At 42.6% G+C, this 19,991-nt stretch overlaps 1 protein-coding gene across 1 annotated transcript in view; it reads left to right on the top strand.

Annotated features, from left to right (window-relative positions):
* The window catches only part of hnrnpll (heterogeneous nuclear ribonucleoprotein L like), a 45,959-nt gene that overhangs the window by 18,278 nt on the left and 7,690 nt on the right, over nt 1–19,991 (top strand). The window contains exons 3-7 of the mRNA XM_028971952.1: nt 7,647–7,884; nt 9,388–9,473; nt 12,811–12,907; nt 13,044–13,116; nt 18,954–19,025. Coding sequence (XP_028827785.1) covers nt 7,647–7,884; nt 9,388–9,473; nt 12,811–12,907; nt 13,044–13,116; nt 18,954–19,025 — 566 coding nt within the window. The remainder of the gene's footprint in view (nt 1–7,646; nt 7,885–9,387; nt 9,474–12,810; nt 12,908–13,043; nt 13,117–18,953; nt 19,026–19,991) is intronic.

The raw sequence follows: 19,991 nt of genomic DNA on the forward strand, positions 1-19,991 counted from the left end.
CTGGCTACCGGAGGACCCAGCTCCATCGCTTCCCCACCTCCCCTCCCCTCAGGAGGAGTCCCCAACCCGAACTGCACCCCCCCAAAAAATTCTTTGGGGGAGCACCCCCCCCGGCTGGACTTAGGGGTACCTTGGGGCTCGTCCACCTCGCCTTGGACCGGTGCAGTCAGGTTGGGAACTCCCTCCCTGGGGTTCGGCTCTGCTGCTGGGTCACCATCTGGTGGACACAAAGACGGGAAGTGGGGGCGACATACGGACACATATGCCAGCACACACACACAGACAGAGACAGACAGAAGAGAGGGTCGTCTAGTTCCCTCTCTGAGCACTCCGGGACCTCCTCAGGGGGCACAGCCAGGATCTCGGGAGGCGCGACCTTCTCGTCGCCCGCCAGTGCTTGGTCTTCTTGCCCCGGATCCTGACTGGCGCTGGATGTGGTGGAGGGGCAGAGTTCGATCCCTGGCTCAGGCTCTGGCCGATCAAACTCCGCCCTCAGTCTCTGCTGGAAGTCCCGAAAACTGCTGTCTGTCTCTCCCTGCTGCCAGAGGGCTGCGCTCCAGCCCCATGCTGACCCAAGCAGACACGATAGGATGGTGGTGGTCTTATCAGTGTCTGCTGCCCCACTGAAGGGTCCCGGGACAATTGGGCTGTCCCACACGGGGCTGGGCACGTCGCTGGAGATGGTGGTAGGTGTGTGGTGTGGAGGGGGGTGGACGTCTTCTCCAGCAGGTGTGGGCGCTGGTGCTGCGCTGCCATTTCGCTGGGGAACGTCCGGGCAGAGGGAAGGCGGGTCGGCGACTGGAGCAGGAATGGAGGATTCCCTGCGAGGCAGTCCCGGCAGCGCAGTTGCTGACTGGCGACCTCCCGTCGCCCTCTTCCACCAGCTTTCCTCACACTGCTGGGAGGGACGTGGGTTTCCACGGACCTCGTGACGATCCTGGATGGGCGCGATGGGCGGAGCCATCCCGGCACCGACTGCCCAAACGGCGTCATCCTGGTCGTCGTCCGTGTCCACCTCGTACCCCCGGAAGTCACATGGGTCATCACGGACGCCGCGATGATCTCGGACGCGCACGCTGGGCGGAGCCATCCCGGCAACGACCGCCCACCGAAAATCCACGTCATCATCGCTTTCGTCATCCGTGTCCTCCCACCGGTGACTCAGAGGGTCGTCCACCCTGCGGACATCCTGGACCCATGGCGCGATAAGCTCCCATGGGCAGTACTCTGGCCATTCGGGCTGGAGGCTGCCCACCTCCTCGCTGGAGGAACGCCGCCGTTGTTGTTGCCGCTTCTCACCCCCCTGGAAGTGACGTGGGTCCCCACGGACCTTGCGACGATCGCAGACTGGTGCGATGGGCGGAGCCCAACTCTCGTCTCCCGTGCTCTCGTCGTCGTCCGTGTCGTCCCAGTCCACAGGGAGCCTTGCCAGCAGAGCGCAGAGTTCTTGGCTCGACATGCCGAAGATCGTGGGGGTCGCATCTACTGCGCTCGCTGCCCACGTCACTTCCTCGCTGCTGCCGACCCAACGTCCTCGCTCCGCCCACTCACCCGCCGACGTTGTCGCTTCCGGGTTTCGCGGAGTTTCCCGGGGGTGACGTCATCACGCGGCGCCGCGTACCACGGCTTCTCGGGGAGAAAACGCTCCACCAGAACGGGCGGCGCGTCTCTCCCCTGGCGTCCGCGTTCACCGCGCCGGGCTGCGTCCTTCGCGTCGTTTCTTCTCCTCTGCTTTCTACCTCTGCGCTTTTGGGTGGGTCGCTGGCATTCTGTCACGACTACGGACTTACGGGGGAAGGAAGCGCAGAGGTCTGACATACTGGGAAGGGGTTTTTATTAACAAATATACAATAAACACAAATAAAGACTGACGCGGTGGCCGAAAAGGATTTAACTTAAATGAAGAACTTAAACAAACCCGTAGGCGTGTGGCGATTGCCAGAACTGAAATTACGAAAACCTACGCGGTTACAATATCAAGTTCACGAAAATGCCAGCGACCCCGAACGGGCGGAAACTTCCGGCATTTATGGGGCGTCAGGATTGGGTTCCGGTGTGGAGCCCAGCTGCAGGCAATCCTGACAAGTACCTAGTAGTACAGACACAAAATAAAATTTCCTTTTAGTCAAACCCATTTCATAATTAAAATTAGGTTATCTTATTATTATTATTATATTATTGTTACCTTCAAAACCCAATAATACACTACATCCATTCCAGACATGGAAGACTCTGATTTGTTCCACTGCCACCTGCTTACCCATCACAAGTCTCCTGAAATCTAATTAATGCCACGATTGTGTATTGCGAAAGTGATGTCATCTGTGTGACTGGATTAAACAAGAGGAAATAACGACCCGTCTTGTTTTCGCCAAATAAATTTTTTACTTTAGTTTTTACTTTGTAAACAATATTTAGATTTATTTTATTCATCAACAACATTACATTATATATTTCATTATAGTTATCATCACATGACCAGCATTTACGTAGTGTCTCGTCATCTTTGTCACATCAAAAAGGTTCATTGATGAAGACAACACTAGTTTGAATCCAGTCATCAAGGTGTCACTGAGGTACCCTTTCCGCAAGACATACCGTTAAGGTCAGAATTGTTAGTCCCCTGAAGAAATCACATAAAACCCTTAATACTCCCATGGGAATGACCATAACAAAATCTTTTCATACTTGATTGCTTCCAAAGAACAAATCAATACAACAAATTGCCATGAAGTTCTGTTCTGAATTGTAACAAGAAAAGTGAAAAATGAGAAGGTCAAAATTTTAAGCTCCCTTACTTCCAAGACAAATATGACCATCAATTAGCTTTAAGACCACACCTGAATATTCAATTAACTGTCACACCACACCTTACATGAGGAACTCATGGCCAGTGACATTTGAACACTTTGAACCTCTTTAAAGAATATTTAGATTAAATTGTTGTCGAACTTTGTGTACAGAATCTACAACAGAGTGAATAAAATAGATGTATTCATAGTTGGGGTCCTAGTGAACCGGAATTGATCTCTTCATCGATGGTAACTTGAAAGCACGTTGTAAGTCGCTCTGGATAAGGGCGTCTGCCAAATGCCGTAAATGTAAATGTAAACTTAGACTAGTCTGACAGAAATTTCTGGACCTCAGAAATCGAATCGCCAAATCACAGCTTGGTCATGCATCATACAGTGTACATGATGTATGATCACCGATTCCCCCTCCCTGTTTGAAATTTGTCACCGTTGTGAGGTTTGTACTCAATTTGCATGTGCGACTACTGAACTGCTCAAGTTTAAGTAGCAGCACATGGAATCTCAGCTCATTCAGCTGTGACAGACACCAGCAAACCTTTTTTAATGTGGTGTCACCTATTTATCATGACTGTGCACCCAGCATAAATCTATCGGGCATAGCCGGACTTTTAAAAAGCTGTACTTGTTGTGTCTGGTTTGGATCAAATTCTGTCGGGTTCAGTTGGGATCAGGCCTAACTTTTTTTCTTTTTGTTAGTCACCAATCTACTGTGACAAGCAAACATTTTTCCCCCGTTTTCCACTTCACCCATGTGCACATCTAGAGTACAGGCCAAAAGTTTGGACACACCTTCTCATTCAACGTGTTTTCTTTATTTTCATGACCATTTACATTGGTAGCTTCTCACTGAAGGCATCAAAACTATAAATGAACACATGTGGAGATATGTACTTAACAATAAAATGTGAAATAACTGAAAACATGTTTTATATTCTAGTTTCTTCAAAATAGCCACCCTTTGCTCTATTTACTGCTTTTTTGAGCTTCAAGAGGTCATCACCTGAAAAGGTTTTCCAACAGTCTTGAAGGAGTTCCCAGAGGTGTTTAGCACTTGTTGGCCCCTTTGCCTTCCCTCTGCGGTCCAGCTCACCCCAAACCATCTTGATTGGGTTCAGGTCCGGTGACTGTGGAGGCCAGGTCTCCACTTTTTGTTAAGTACATAACTCCACATGTGTTCATTCATAGTTTTGATGCTTTCAGTGATAATCTAACAATGTAAATGGTCATGAAAATAAAGAAAACACATTGAATGAGAAGGTGTGTCCAAACTTTTGGCCTGTACTGTATTTCAGTTTCAGAAAAAAAATTGCGAACAATCCCAGGTAGAGCACCATTTATAAAGAGTATTTTGTGTGCAGCTGTGCTTGCACATCTTGTCATTTACATTTTACATTTACAGCATTTATCAGACACCCTTATCCAGAGCGACTTACAATCAGTAGTTACAGGGACAGTCTCCCTGGAGCAACTTAAGGTTAAGTGTCTTGCTCAGGGACACAATGGTAGTAAGTGGGATTTGAACCTGGGTTTCCACCCATCTGAATCTGACATTTTCTTTGTGTACTTAATTTTTTTCTTTTGATTGTACATACACTTTTAATATAAGTTCTATGCAAAGATTAATATACTAGACCCATGAACTGTCAAAAAAGATCCCCGGATCTCTGCCAAGGTGATTGTTGCTCTCCTGAAGTTGACATGTCCAGTGGGAGAGTTGTTTGGGCTCTTCATCATGGCACATCAATGGGCAACTTGTTCATGTCCTGAAAAAAGAGCAGCATGTTGGCATTGTGAAGACTAATTTAAATAAATTTCTTGATTTAGGCCGCATTTGGCAGCCAGATAATGACCTATACCTCTGTTGGTGACAAACCAAGTTGGTCACAAACGTTTTGAGGGACATCAAAATCAGGGTCATGGAGTGGCCCTCACAAAGCCCAGATCTCAATCTTATTTAGAATCTGTGAAGGCTGCTTAAGGTCAATGTCAATGCCTTCCGACCACTCGATTTGGATTAGCTGGAATGATTTACCAGGGAAGACTGGGCTAGCATACCTCAAGAGACATGTGCCAACCTAGTGATGAACTACAGGGAGAGGCTGTCATCAGTGCTAAGACAGAGAGGCTACACTACTGACCATTAAATGTCAGGGGGCTAATAATTTTGACCGTGTCATTTTTGTTGTTTTCTTGTTAAAATTCAGCACATCAATAATATATACTGGTCAAACTTGATGAAGATCTTGTCTTTGTCCTTGGGAATATTAAGGGTTTTGTGATATTTCATGGGGGGCTAATAATTCTGACCTTAATTAATTGGGGTGTTTATGGTGGCCGACCCATCCTTAACAGGTGCCATGTTATGCTGAGAGTCACAATGACAAATGATGTACTTGATTATTTAAAATACATGACAGATTCTATAACCATGCAAAAGAAGACTAATCCTGGTCTTGTGTTTCAAATGCGCTGATGCTGACCCTCACATCATTTAGTGTAAGAGTCAAGACAATTTCTCACATGCAGCTCTTCTTTTTTTCTTACAGCTGTAAAGACGGCAGCTCTGAGCATATCTAGTATGGGTTATTGGTTAGTGTTGGCTAATACTTTTCCAGTGTGCTATGTAGAAATGGAGAAGTTGTCAGAGTATATAAGGCCTTAGGCAATATTGATTAAGGTATCTCTGAGAATAGTGCCTTATACTGACATATAGATATATAGAGGGATGCCTTTATTGTCAATATTGTCAGCAGATATTTACATTTACAGTATTTGGCCGAAGCTTTTATCCAGAGAGACTTAACACAAGCGCTTGGTTCAATAGGACCACATAAATATTGAATAAAGAAAGTGTCTGTTAGATCTCTTTTAGTCCATATAGTTTCTAAACAGGAAGGTTTTCAGTTTGCTCTTTAATGACCCAGCTGTTTGGACATCTAGTGGAAATTCAGAATCCAGATGAATGCCTCTTACCTTGAGAGATGGTAGTACCAGTTCAGCAGTGGTGGAGGATTGGAGGGATTGAAGTGCAAAGCAAAGAGCGATGAGAGATCTGAGGTACGAGGGTGCTGAACCTCCTTGGCATTGTAGGCAAACATCAGTATTTCGAATCTGATGCCGGCAGCTCCAGGAAGCCAGTGGAGGGAACGCAGCAGCATTCTGGATCTTTTGAAGAGGTCGAATAGCCAGGAGTGAGTTACAGTGAATTACATCCTGTCGACTATGCTCTAAGCAGGGCAGTGGTGGCCTAGCGGTTAAGGAAGCGAATCCCCGAACTGCCAAGGTGCCACTGAGGTGCCACTGAACAAAGTACTGTACCCACACACTGCTCCCCGGGTGCCTGTCATGGCTGCCCTCTGCTCACTAAGGATGATGGTTATGTGCACCGTTGTGGGCACCATGTGCTGTGATGCAATGTTTCACAATGACAATCACTTCACTTTCACTTACAGTAATTCAGCTTGGAGATGACCAAAGATTGGACAAATATCTGACTAACCTGAGTTGATAGAAATGGACAAATCCTCCTAATGTTGCAGAGAAGGAATTGACATGAATGAGAGACATTAGAAATGTGAAACGAGTAGGAGAGGGAATACCCCAAGGTTGCATGCAGTGGCAGAGGGAGAGAATGAAAAATTGTCCAGGGAGATTTGAAGGTCATGTTGTGAGGAGGAATCAGCAGGGATGAATTGCAGTTCAGTTTCAGATGATGTGCTGCTATCCAGGAGTTTTGGTGGACACATTTGTGTCTGATGGCAGAAAAGAAAGGTTGAGTGTCATTTGCATAGCAATGATAAGATAACCCATGGGAAGATATGATCTCACCAAGAGATTTGGTGTAAAGAGAGAACAGGAGAGGGCCAAGTACTGGGCCCTGAGTGACATCAGTCGAGAGCTTGTAGGTGCAATTTAGAAACCAGACTGATGGGGTCCTGAAGGTTGTTCTGGGTAAGGTAGCTGATTATAGATTCTAAATTCTAGGATTTTTGGAGTAGAGGATCCTTGATGCATGGTAATGAGGGGATGACTGAAGACTAGGTCTAAACTATTTCCCTTGTTTTGTTAGTTGAAGACCAGTTTTTGATAGTTAGATTGAAGGAGTGGAGGATATGAAGACTGGAGCATGTCCTGTTGAAGATTGAAGGGTTAATGGGGTATCAGTGGGGGACTCACTAAGAAGAGTGTCTAGTTTGTCTACAAAAAGTACAAGGGTTCTAGGGGAACAACAATGACCTGTAGATTGACTGGGGAAGAAATATAAACAGCATGGCTCTGGCTCTGGATAGCATGATACCCACACACCCGCCTCTCGCAGTTTCTTTTGGGGTGTGAGAGAAATTAAAAGCTGAAGAGAGAGCTGCTGGTGTAGCAGATTTATGTGGGTTCATCCAAGTTTCAGTTAGTGCACTTCACTTTCACTATTGCACATAAGCAGTTATTGCACTCCAAAGACACATAAAATGGGAAAGGACATTTTTACCACGGCATTAAATAATAAGGACAGAGTGGCTTCCAGTGCAGCATTAAGTATCTGTGGTGCAAGCAGACGTCCAGTGATTTCTGAGGTCAATTAGGAAATAAGTGCGGAAATTCAGCAGTTTGATAGCGGAGGGGTAGAATTTGTTCCTGAACCGTGATGTGTATTGTGACACTGACTACTCTTCAGCAAAAACACTGTAATAGTTAATTTCTTCTTGATTTTTTTCTGTTATCAAAATGCTAAACATAAAAAAAACAGTTTGTAAATGGGTTTATCAGCTTCAAAGTTGAAGAAAAATGTTTGCAATGCAGTTTAAAGCCATAATTATACTGTCTTTTACACTGCAACAGCTATGTGATGATGATGCCATTCAAGCGGCAGGCTCTAGTGGAGTTTGAGGACCTAGACAGTGCATATCGCTGTGTTTTGTGTGGCACCAAAGAGGCGGTCTACATTGCTGGCCAGCAGGCTTTCTTCAACTACTCTACCAGCAAGAGAATCACACGCCCCACCAATGCAGATGATCCCAACAGCGGAAATAAAGTTCTACTGCTCTCCATCCAAAACCCACTGTACCCCATCACTACGGTGAGGGACACTTCATAATACTTTTTTTTTTAAATGAAAGGTTTTTGTTCCAGATTAAAGTTTCCAGTATTATTTTCTGGTCTCCATTTTTCCTGCAGTTCTATGCTTCAAATACATTTACAAATACATTTAACCTTTGATGTTACATTAAATACATCCTGACTCATAGTGTCCTGATGATAGAAATAGAATGTAGATATAGAAAAATACTTTCTGTGTGCTGCTCTGCTATGCAGAATGCAAAAATGCTCCTCAAAGATTTTTTTCATCCTGTTTTCTGTTGTAAGGTCTGCCCATTAGCCCAACAATTGAATCTAACCAAGTGTTAAAGCGGGCAAATAATTCTAAGTACTTAATAAAGTTACTAAACAATTGTGAATTTACTGACATAATCTATCGACATAGTAAAATGATAGATTAGAACAGTATTAAGGCCTGCAAAAAACAGAAAGAATGAAAAACAGAAAGAGACCTATGAGAACACATGAGGAGAAAGAAGCCAGACTACCCATCTGTAGCCTTTTTTATGTCAGACTTTGGTAATCCAAAGGATTGTCACAGACCAATCACACTATACTTTGATGTTTTTGACTATTTTGACTATGAAATGTAAGGCAGTAATCCACCCTCCACCCTACTGTCCACCTGACAATTTAGGCCTTTTTGTTTGTGGAAGTTTATGTACCAAATGGTGACTGTCATCAGGTTCAAACAAAATGCTCAAAGTTATGTGCTTTGTAGCATCTACATATACATATCATTTACATAATTACAGGGACAGTGACAAATAGCAAATTAGCATAATATTGGAATATGTGATTACATTCATGGAGCAAACATGTTTTAGCTCAAATCCGTGTGTACAACAAGGTGGGAAATTAGCATTATCACGTCAAATTTAGCACAGTGGTGGGTCAGCAATTTCGTCAGGATAGACAGATTCAATTCAGTTAGTTGACGGATCTCTCCAGGGCAGCAAGATGCCTGTGCTTTGGCTAGTCTGCAGCAGATGCCATTAACAGTAGGAAAATTAAACTGAAATGTGTCTGGCCCATCTATATGCTTTTGTTTTATGACACTGCCAGTTTATAAAGTGAATGTGAAGATGTTTTAAGATCCTTGCTCTATTTATGATCACAACCACTATGTCTCACAGATTTCAGTCATAGCAGTAAGTTGATTGTGGCTTCTTTCTTTTGTGTGCTTGAGTACATTTATTTTAAAGTTTTAAAGTATTACATAATATGAAAAGCAAACTGATTACCATTAAAATTAATTCTGGCTTTGAGAATTTTTGTTTCCTACATTGTTGTACATGTAGGCCTATTCATGTAAACATGTTCTATTAAATATGTGTGGTTTGAAACTGACTGATATAACAAAACAAAAAAAACCTGCGTTCTTTAGTCCTTTAGACTTTTATGTAAAACACCCACATTTTATGTACTACTTTATCTACTACAATAAATGTACCCATTCTTACCTCTTTCTGTGTTCCCACAGGATGTTTTGTACACAGTGTGCAATCCTATTGGAAATGTCTTACGTATAGTGATCTTCAAGCGCAACGGGATACAGGCCATGGTGGAATATCCTTTGAGAACTGAATTTTTTTTTTTTTGTGAAGTGATTTTCATTGTGAAACACTGCAGCAAAGTACACAGTGACACACCAAAATGTATCTTCTGCATATATTTCATCACCTTAGTGCAGTGGACTCCCATGAAAGGCACCCAGGGAGTAGTGAGTGGGGACGGTACTTTGCTCAGTGGCACGTTGGCTTCAGATTACGGGTCCGCTTCCTTACAAGCTAGGCCAACCAATGCCAACCACAGATATAAAGCAGAGACATGAGGCTGTGCTGCAACAAGCAGGAACAGAGGTTTTGTGTGTATATTGGTGTGTGTGCAGATCCCAGATGTAGAATTAGATAGCCTTTATCTTGGTTTTGACACTGCTTGGCTGTGAACATACAGATAACATTGGGGTCTAAATCAAATTCCATAAAATTAAAGCACAATGCAAACCCATTTTATTCTCAGTAGAGTTTTATTCTCTGGAGTGCTCCACTCAGAGAGCTGGGGTTCCCTAGGTTGAACAGAGCTCAGCCTGATTAAGATAATATAAGATAAGATAAACCTTTATTAGTCCCACAAGTGGGAAATTGCACTTGTCACGGCAGAAAGTGGACAGAAGCAGAAGGTAAAAGCATCACAAAAAATAACATAAATATGTATCTGTATATATGTACAAAAAAAATTTAAACAGTTAACAATTTAACAGAATGTGTCAAAGTGTGTGTGTTTGTCTGTGTATGTGTATGTGTGGTCAGCTGTTAGGTCTTTGTTATAGAGTCTGACAGCGGTTGGAAGAAAAGACCTTCTGAACCTCTCCTTCCCACATCGTGGGTGCAGTAGCCTGCCACTGAAGGAGCTGCTCAGTGCTGTCAGAGTTTCTTGCATGGGGTGGGAGATGTTGTCCAACAGGGATGACAGCTTAGTCACCATTCTCCTGTCACTCACCACCTCCACTGGGTCCAGAGGGCATCCTAGAACAGAGCTGGCCCTCCGGATCAGCCTGTTCAGCCTCTTCCTGTCCCCAGCGGAGATGCTGCTACCTCAGCAGACCACACCGTGAAAGATGGCTGATGCCACTACAGAGTCATAGAAAGTCTTTAGGAGTGGCCCCTGTACTCCAAAAGACCTGAGCCTCCGCAGCAGGTACAGCCTGCTCTGCCCTTTTTTATAAAGTGCATTTGTGTTATGAGTCCAGTCCAGTTTATTGTTCAGGTGAACACCAAGGTACTTGTAGCTCTCCACTGCCTCAATGGCCATACCCTGGATGTCCAGTGGTTGCAGTGGAGGATGTTCGTGCCTGTGGAAGTCTAACACCAGCTCTTTGGTTTTTCCAGTGTTGATCTGGAGGTAGTTATGCTGGCACCAGTCCACAAAGTCCCTTGTCAGTTCCATGTACTCCCTGTCGTCCCCATCAGTGATGAGGCCGACTATTGCAGAGTCGTCAGAGAACTTCTGCAGGAAGCAGTTGGTGGAGTTGTGTGAGAAGTCTGCAGTATAGATTGTGAAGAGGAACGGCGCAAGAACCGTTCCCTGCTGAGCCCCCGTACTGCAGACAACTGTGTCTGACACACAGCCCTGAGTTCTCACATACTGTGGTCGGTTAGTGAGGTAGTCCAGGATCCATGTGGCTAGATGAAGGTCCACTCCTGTGTGCTCCAGCTTGTCCCTCAGGATTGTGGGTAGAATGGTGTTGAAAGCACTGGAGAAATCAAAGAACATGATTCTCAGAGAACGAATTTCTCTAACTGAACGAATTCCCAATGGGGAGAATTGATGATGTTGACATTTTTTACTATTTCATGAAAATATTTCAGATTTGTGCCACAAAAGCTGTAAAAGTAATTAGATCTACAGGAAATACCTTGAGGAACATTGTGCATCAGAAAGTATGTGAGTAAACACATACAAGGAATTTTATTCTGGTCAATGGTATCTCTCAATCACAGTATAAAGAACAACACCAATATACAATACAGTCTGTGTCCAGAGTGTGAGGGATCTGTAAATATCTTTCTTGCCCTTTCCCTGGTTCTTGAGATGGACAGGTTCTGAATTGAGGGCAAGGGAGCACCAATGACCCTTTCTGCTGTCTGTACAGTTCGTTTCAGTTGGACCCTATTCTGTTTAGTGGCTGCTCCATACCAGACTGTGATGGAGGAGCATCAATACAATAATATATTGCGTTATTTTACGTGGTGATATTGTATTGATAAAGGGAATATTTTTGTATACAAATTTAGTCAACTGTGTTGTGCTGTCAAGCGTTTTCTTTAGTGTGCTTAGCAACGTTGGGAATAACTCCTATAGATGTCACTGTACAGCTGGGTACTTTGAATCATCTTGTATATTAGCTTTCTTTTTATATTTTCAGTGGACTGTAGAATATTGCAATATGTACAGTATCACAATATATTATCATACCGAGACCCATGTATCATGATGCAAATCTTGAGATCTTTGCTAATACTCACACTTACTTAGGAAGTAGATCATCTGCTTTTTTTTATATTTATAATATTTTTAAATATTGAAGAAATGTTGATCACCCACTTTAGGTGCTGGGAGATGGTGGTACCCAGAAAGCTCTCCACAGAAGACTGTCTGATAGGGTGAGGGGGAGCAGTGTTGAGGGATATCTCCTGATATCTCCACTGTCATCTCTACAGTCATGGTTCCCCTGTGTTCCTGATTATCCTGATTGGTCCCAGCTGTTTATAATTATAAATGTATCCTAGCTGTGTCCTGTCTTTGTTAGGTCATTTGTCTTTTACTTGTTACTTGTTACCACAATGTCATGGTACCAAGTTTTTCTTTATTAAATTCCTGTTTATGTGAGTTTGCGTTCAGATGAGGGCAAGCTAAAGGGGTTGGCCTAGAAGGCAAAGGTTCTTTTGTTAGGTCTTTCGGCGATCAGAACAGGTTGGTGTCAACACAGTGAGAAAACTACTAATGATGAGTGGGTAGGGATCCAAGAAGGCTTGGAAGGCTGCATACAGACTACGCAGACCCTGCCCTCATCTGCTTCCAGGTCGCCATCCAATTTTTTTGGCAGTTTAACCTTTGGTGATCAGTTGATTTTCTGCTCACTGAACTACCTATAGTAACAGACATGCTCAATGCATGTCACTGTATCAGCTCATCCTGGACCTCTGAACCTGCTCAGCATGAAATCACCAGTTCTTTGGCTGTAGCTTCTTCCTTTATGTTTCTATGAATAGAGCAGGATTCAAGCAAAAAAATGTGAAATGTGTAAAATGTTTGTGTGCACAGTCTATCTTATGTTTTGGCTCCTTATTCTCTTACCCCTTCTTTTTTAAGGCAAAGTTATACCTCCTTGACTTCCAATTACATTTGAAACTATTTCAAATGCCCAGAAGGCCAAAGCAGCCCTCAATGGAGCCGACATATATGCAGGCTGTTGCACCTTGAAAATTGAATATGCCCGGGTAAATCCGTACTGCTCTCATGCACACACTCTCATACGCCACACACATACACACACACTCACACACGCACACACGATCACTCTAACACACATGCAGCACCTCTCTGCTCTCTCCCCTCCCTCTCCATCCATTGCAGCCCTCACGTCTCAACGTCATCAGAAATGACAATGACAGCTGGGATTACACCAAGCCATTTCTTGTCAGACGAGGTAAGACGTGGCTCTGTTGTCATTATTGTTTGTGCATTTTGCTCTGTGTTTATTGCTTTTATTGAATGTATATCATTAGAAACTGGTGGATACAGCTATTAAAATACACTACTCACAATAAGATAAGGATATTGTTATTTACATGAGTACTTTTCCTATTTGCTCTGAATTTTAATTAAATAAGTAAAAGTTCCCTTTGATATAACTAATAATGTTAGTTTAATATTTATTACCCCAAATAATGGGGATATCCACAAATAACAGAAATTGACAATGTCAGTAGCAGGTGTTTCCACCATTTGCTGCAGCTTGACAGCGATGTCTCATACCCCTCATCTAGTACCCCTCACATCTCGTAAACGGGCCTGCAGTGTGGCAGTTTCATAACAATGTCTGAGTGCATAGGTCCTTAGGCACTGTCACATCATTGCGGGCTCCACTCCTGGGTCTGTCATGGATCTGCTAGTAGTTCTGTGTCTTGATGCAAGTCTGCTGATGACACTTTGAGACACCAAGTTCACGAGCAACATCTGACTGCCTGCTACCGACCCAAAGGTGCGCCTGGTGATGCTGCTCGTCCGTTAAGTGACGTTGTGTGTTCATGGCTGTTTGAATGATGAACTTGGAATGACTTAATGACAATACCAGCTTTTTATACCTACAGAATGTTGAAATTGATGCCACATTGAGAAAGGTTGTCTCTTGGTATTGGCCCCAATATAAGGCAGACCTGTACACAATGAGACCATTACATGGAAAACACAAAATGAGGTGTGTCACCCCAATACAATTGCCTCTCTATCCCAAAAATGTCTGAAGTGAAACAAACATGACATCCACTAAGTCTTTCACAATATCCCTAACTTACTGTGAGTAGTGTATATTTGCTTAGTTAAGTAATTTTAACAGTTGAACTTCAGAAAGTTTAAATTCTGGATATTGTCTGGATTGTATCCTTTTCACACATAATAGCACTATATTACATTATATTACAATTACAGCATTATCCAGAGCGACTTACAATCAGTATTTACAGGGACAGTCCCCCTGGAGACACTCAGGGTTAAGTGTCTTGCTTAGGGACCCAACGGTAGTAAGTGGGTTTGAACCTGGGTCTTCTGGTTCATAGGCGAGTGTGTTACCCACTAGGCTACTACCACCTATACTGATACTACTGCCAGTTTGTACACATTTACAAAGCATTTTTTTTTACATAGAACAAAACTGGACTGTAAAATAACACATTTGAGGCTATGTAATAAGGCAGTGTTTCTTGCATCGAATTCTTATTGCCTTCTGCCAGAATTTTCTTCATGCAAATTTCTTTATCCTTGGATTTTCAAATATTTTTACATTTACAACATTTTTCACATGCCCTTATCCAGACTGACTTACAATCAGTAGTTACAGAGGGCAGTGGTGGACTAGTGACAAGGGAAACAGACCCATAACTGGAAGTTTGTAGGTTCACAGTAGGACACAATGGTAAAAAGTGCCATTTGAACCTGTGACTTTGTGGTCTTATGGTTCATAGGCAAGTGTGTTACCCACTAGGCTGCAACTACCCCCATATAATCCTTGTTTAATATTCAGTTGAAAACTTTTTTACTTTCCAGATATCTATGCAATGTCCATTTGCATCATTCCATAACTCCAAGCACAAACAATTTGTGTTCAAACAGGATCAGTTGAGAATTTGAGCTTTTAATTGTGAAAATGAAGTAGATTTTTACCTTTAGTGGTAAATTACCTTTGCTGTTATGGCACCCGCATCATATGATTCAGGGTTGTTTAAAGTTTTTCTGACTTCTGCTTGCAAAATTTTTCGCCTCCTGTCTGCTGATTCTGAGTGCCTGATTACCCGGTACAAACTAAATTTATTTTTGTATGTCTCAGTGGGATTAAGAACCACTAAAAATGACGGCCCTCATTGTGCACAATGAACATAGCAGCTTTAAAAGAGATTTTTGGCCAGCTCCTTACCACAGCCGAAACTAGATAGGCTTGAATGTGTCATTTTCAGCCTGGCCAGTCTGTCTTGCTAGTTCCGAGCTCTACAGACTCACACAGCTGATCCCAGCACCAGCAAAACCCCAGTTCCATCCTCTGTGGCCCTGCCAGCACCACCCTCAGTGGCAACATCTGCACAGCCCACATGCGTCACATATTTTGACGCACCCCCATTGTTCCCATTCTTCTCAACCACAGTCTCCAGTGTCACTGCCTCCATTGGTGACTTCATTGCAGGAGGTACCCTTGCATGTAACCCATCTGACTGGTCTTCCTCTTGAGTACCAGGACCTGGAGAAGGTCTCAAACATGGACCAGTTTTAAGATCAGTTCCCCTGATCCACGTGCGCCATATGGGTCCGGCAGGTCCTCCAATGCCTTTTGGAGAATCAGCTATTCATCAAGCTTGAGAAGTGCATTTTTCACACGACCCAAATTATTTCCTGGGCTTTCTTCTCAGTTTTTATGACATTCACTGCATCATCAAATCAAATGTGGATGACCACATGACCAATGGACTACCTACATCACACAAGACCAGTTAAAAGCAGCAGTCGCTCATTCAAAGTGTGACCTGCTCCTATGCTACAGGTGATTTTTTGACTGTTTCATTATGTGTTTTGACCTTGTTTGTTGGTTGACTACTGCTTTCCGTATTTCCCTTGCCTGTCACATTTATCGTTGCACCTCCATGCTTGCAGTAGATGTGGAAGAGGTTGGAATCCTGCACTCCACCTCTACCTCTCCATCAGTCATTGCACGCCAGCCAAGTGCCCTCATACATCTCGCCCTAGACCTCCTGCATCTCAAGTAATTTCCAGCATGTCTGCAAATGTGCCCCCTGGCCTCCCCTGTGATAATAACTAATAATTGCAGACCAATGCAGACCAAGCACCCAGGGGTTGTAGGATGTAATAGTGCAGGACTTTTCATAACCGGAAGACCACCCTCCCAAAACCCACCTATCCACCCACACAGACCCCACTTCCACACATTAATTGTTTGAGGGTTTTTTTTTGGCCTTTTGACTCTTTATTTATTTGTTTTCATAATTGCTTAAACAGAACAAGAGATAGAATAAATATAAAGAAGAAAGAAAACTCACATTTTCAAGTAACATACAGAGGAGAAAAAAAGAAAGAGAGGCAGGGGCTACCACTATCACAGTCTTTTTATATGCAAGTGTCATTATTTTTCATTTTTAAATATGTCCAAACATGTGCCATTTTAAACATTGTCCAAACATGTGCCATTCACTCTCTGACACCTGAATATTCAATTCTTGTTCCCACTTCAGTTTTATATACAATGGGTGGTAGTAGCCTAGGTAACACACTTGCCTATGAACCAGAAGACCCAGGTTCAAACCCACATAACCCTAAGTTGCTCCAGGGGGGACTGTCCTTGTAACTACTGATTGTAACTTGCTCTGGATAAGGGCGTCTGATAAATGCTGTAAAAATAAAAAAAATAAATGACAATGAATGTCATTCAGTTTTTGTTAGCCCCTATTCTAGACACAATTTTTCTTGGTGTGTGTTTAAATGCCATAATGAACACTTCAACCACCTTGTTATCTTCTGGTGAAATTAATTTACTAATTTCTGTATCATAGTAATGTCTCACTAGTAAGTATCTGAACAACTCCCCAATCTCTAAATTAAATTCTCTTTTAAGTTTTGTGACTGAGATGGCCATATCAGAGGTTTACTATCTCCTTCCAATTTATATTTTTTACTGTCTCTTTCCACAATTCCAGTGCGACTGAGTTCAGTTCAATGTGTTTCCATCCAGCCTTATAGTCTGGAGAACACCAGTGAACAATGGACCTCATCTGTCCAACATAATAATACTATCTAAAGATGGGCAGTGCCAACCCAACCTGGTCCTTGTTGATTTGAAGTGTCTTCAATCTTACCCTTGGCTTGTCTCCTGGCCATGTAAACTGAGATATCAACTTATCATCTTCACCTCTTCAATTCTATACAACAATGAGACAGAAAGCGCTAAACTAGTGAAATTAGTAATAAATGTGTAAAGTAAAATAGTGCAAATTTTGCTGGGCAAATCCTTCAGATTAATTAATAGACAGATATTACAGACAGATAATATTACTATATATAACAGAGGTAGTGTGAGTGTGTCAGTCCAGAGTGGATGTCTGATGGACTGATGGGATGAAGCTGTTGCAGAGTCTGGCAGTGAGGGCCCGAATGCTTCGGTATCTTCTTCCGGATGGTAGGAGAGTGAAGAGTGCATGTGAGGGGTGTGGAGAGTCCGTCACAATGATGGTGGCTTTCTGGATGCAGAGTGTGTTGTAAATGTCCTTTATGGAGGGAAGAGAGACTCCGATGATCTTCTCAGCTGTCCTCACTATTCTCTGTAGGGTTTGATACATCTCAGTTCCCAAACCAGACAGTGATGCAGCTTGTCAGAATGCTCTCAAATGTTCCTCTATAGAGGGTGGTGAGGATGGGTCTTGAGAGATGGGCTTTCTTCAGCCTCCACAGGAAATTGACACAATGCTGTTCTTTCTTGGCTGTTGAGCTGGTGTTGAGATTCCAGGAGAGGTTCTCCTCTAGATGAACACAGAGGAACTTTGTGTTCTTGACAATCTCCACACAAGATCCGTCTATGTTCAGAGGAGAGTGGTCCCTCCATTCTCTTCTGAAGTCAACAATCATCGCCTTCATTTTGTCCATCTGGTCCCAGCTGCCTTGAGATCATTGGGCTGTTCGTTCCTCATTCCTCCTGACTAGTTGTGGGTTGGTTCCAAACCATCCTCATTATGACTGAAACTCCATGAGGAGCTCCAGACTGGCAGTTATTTTGTGGTCCTTCCATTTGCAGAAAATCTGCTGTCACCCTTTTAGGTGATAGGTAAGTTGTTTTGGTATGTCCATTTATGGATAAACAACCGGGAGAAGAAAGAACAATACAGAAAAGCTCATCGCACAGATGCATTCGGGAGCCCCTTCCAGCAAACTGATAAAAAAGCTCAGAGACTCCTGACTCTGCTTTCATTTTATAGTGTCCTTTTATCTCTCCCGATAGATAAGGGAACAGACAGTCTTTTCAGTCTTCTCTCCTCCTGATGTGGAGGTACAAAAACATTCCGCACGTAACATAATATAAAGTATATATTTTGTTGAAGCAAACGTTAAGCATAAGAACAATACAGGATTTTTTCAAATTCATAAGAGGATTTCATAAAAGGATTAATCAGTATCATTAATCAACATCATAAGGAATTAAATCAACATCATAATGATTTTTATCCAACACCAGAAGACCACAAAATCACAGGTTCAAACCCCACTTACTACCATTGTGTCCCTGAGCAAGACACTTAACCCTGAGTGTCTCCAGGGGGGTATTGTCCCTGTAACTACTGGTTCTAAGTAACTCTGGATAAAGGTGTCTGGTAAATGCTATAGATGTAAAATATATTTTGAAATGCACTATTTTGGATTTTCTTGTAATTGTTCTGTCTCTCATTGCTCAAATCAACCTACCTTTGAAATGATATTTTGTTAGTGGGCAAACATATTATTAATTTTTAATAATTATTTTCCTAACTGTATATATTCCATTCTCTTTCTCATGTGTCCATTGATAAGCTGCACTAGTTGCACAATTCTTTCATAAAATAGAGAAGAAAATATTATCTTTATTATGTACTAATTAAGCCTTTCATGGAACTAGACTTGCTGAGACAGGTCTAGACAACATGATGTCTTCACTGTTTGCTGTTTTTGTCATTTCTGTGTGTCTACTTGTGCATTTTATCATTTCTGTATCTGTTGGATGTGATCTTTTGATTTTAGAGCGGGGAAAAGGAAGACAACGACAGGCAATTCTGGGTGAACATCCTTCCTCATACATTGACAATGGCTATGGTGAGTTCAGCTTACAGTTTGAAATCTGTTTCACATTTTCTGTCTCCATTAACCTCACTTCCTACATCACTTCCATAACTTTTCCCTCATAGTTTGATGACATGCAGATACGCAGAACAACGATCTTGTAATTAGGTCTTTCCTCATCCCCACTGTAGTCTTAATGAAACCAAGTGCTACATACACATACATTTCCTCATGTTAGCTTTGGGAGAGTTGCATTGTGTTACGTTTTTCTCATTATCTCCGTCTCTCTGCAGCCCCGCCAGTGTTCTAACAGATCAGCATACTTTAGAATAGCATACTCTACCCACATGCACACTGACATTATGTACAATGTCTTACCTTTATACAGTGGTATGTTATACATGACCATAATTGTGCAGGGTATGCCATTTTAATAGGTATGCTGATTTGTTCACTGCACTTTGTGCTCTTGCCCTACTCCCTACAGCAAAAAAGTCACACGGTCCCCCCTGGCAAGCACTGACATAGACTAACCTATACAACAGAGCACTGAGACAATGTAGCTTATAAAGACAGTATACAGTGGGACAAAAAAGTATTTAGTCAGCCACCAATTGTGCAAGTTCTACCACTTAAAAAGATGAGAGAGGCCTGTAATTTTCATCATAGGTATACCTCAACTATGAGATACAAAATGAGAAATAAAATCCAGAAAATCACATCCTCTAATTTTTAAATAATTTATTTGCAAATTATGGTTGAAAATTAGTATTTGGTCACTAACAGACAAGCAAGATTTCTGACTCACAGACCTGACTAAATACTTTTTTGTGCAGCTGGCTGTACCTTTTACTTCTAGTATTGGCCAGACCTGTTGTATAATTTCTTGCTTCTCTGTCTCATATTCTCACAAATACCCTGTGTCAAATGTCCAATCTTTCACTACATAATGGTGAGACACCCAAAAAGTAATGTACATTTGACAAATTATTAGTGACT

Source organism: Denticeps clupeoides, chromosome 3 (assembly GCF_900700375.1).
Source record: "Denticeps clupeoides chromosome 3, fDenClu1.1, whole genome shotgun sequence".
NCBI lineage: Eukaryota > Metazoa > Chordata > Actinopteri > Clupeiformes > Denticipitidae > Denticeps > Denticeps clupeoides.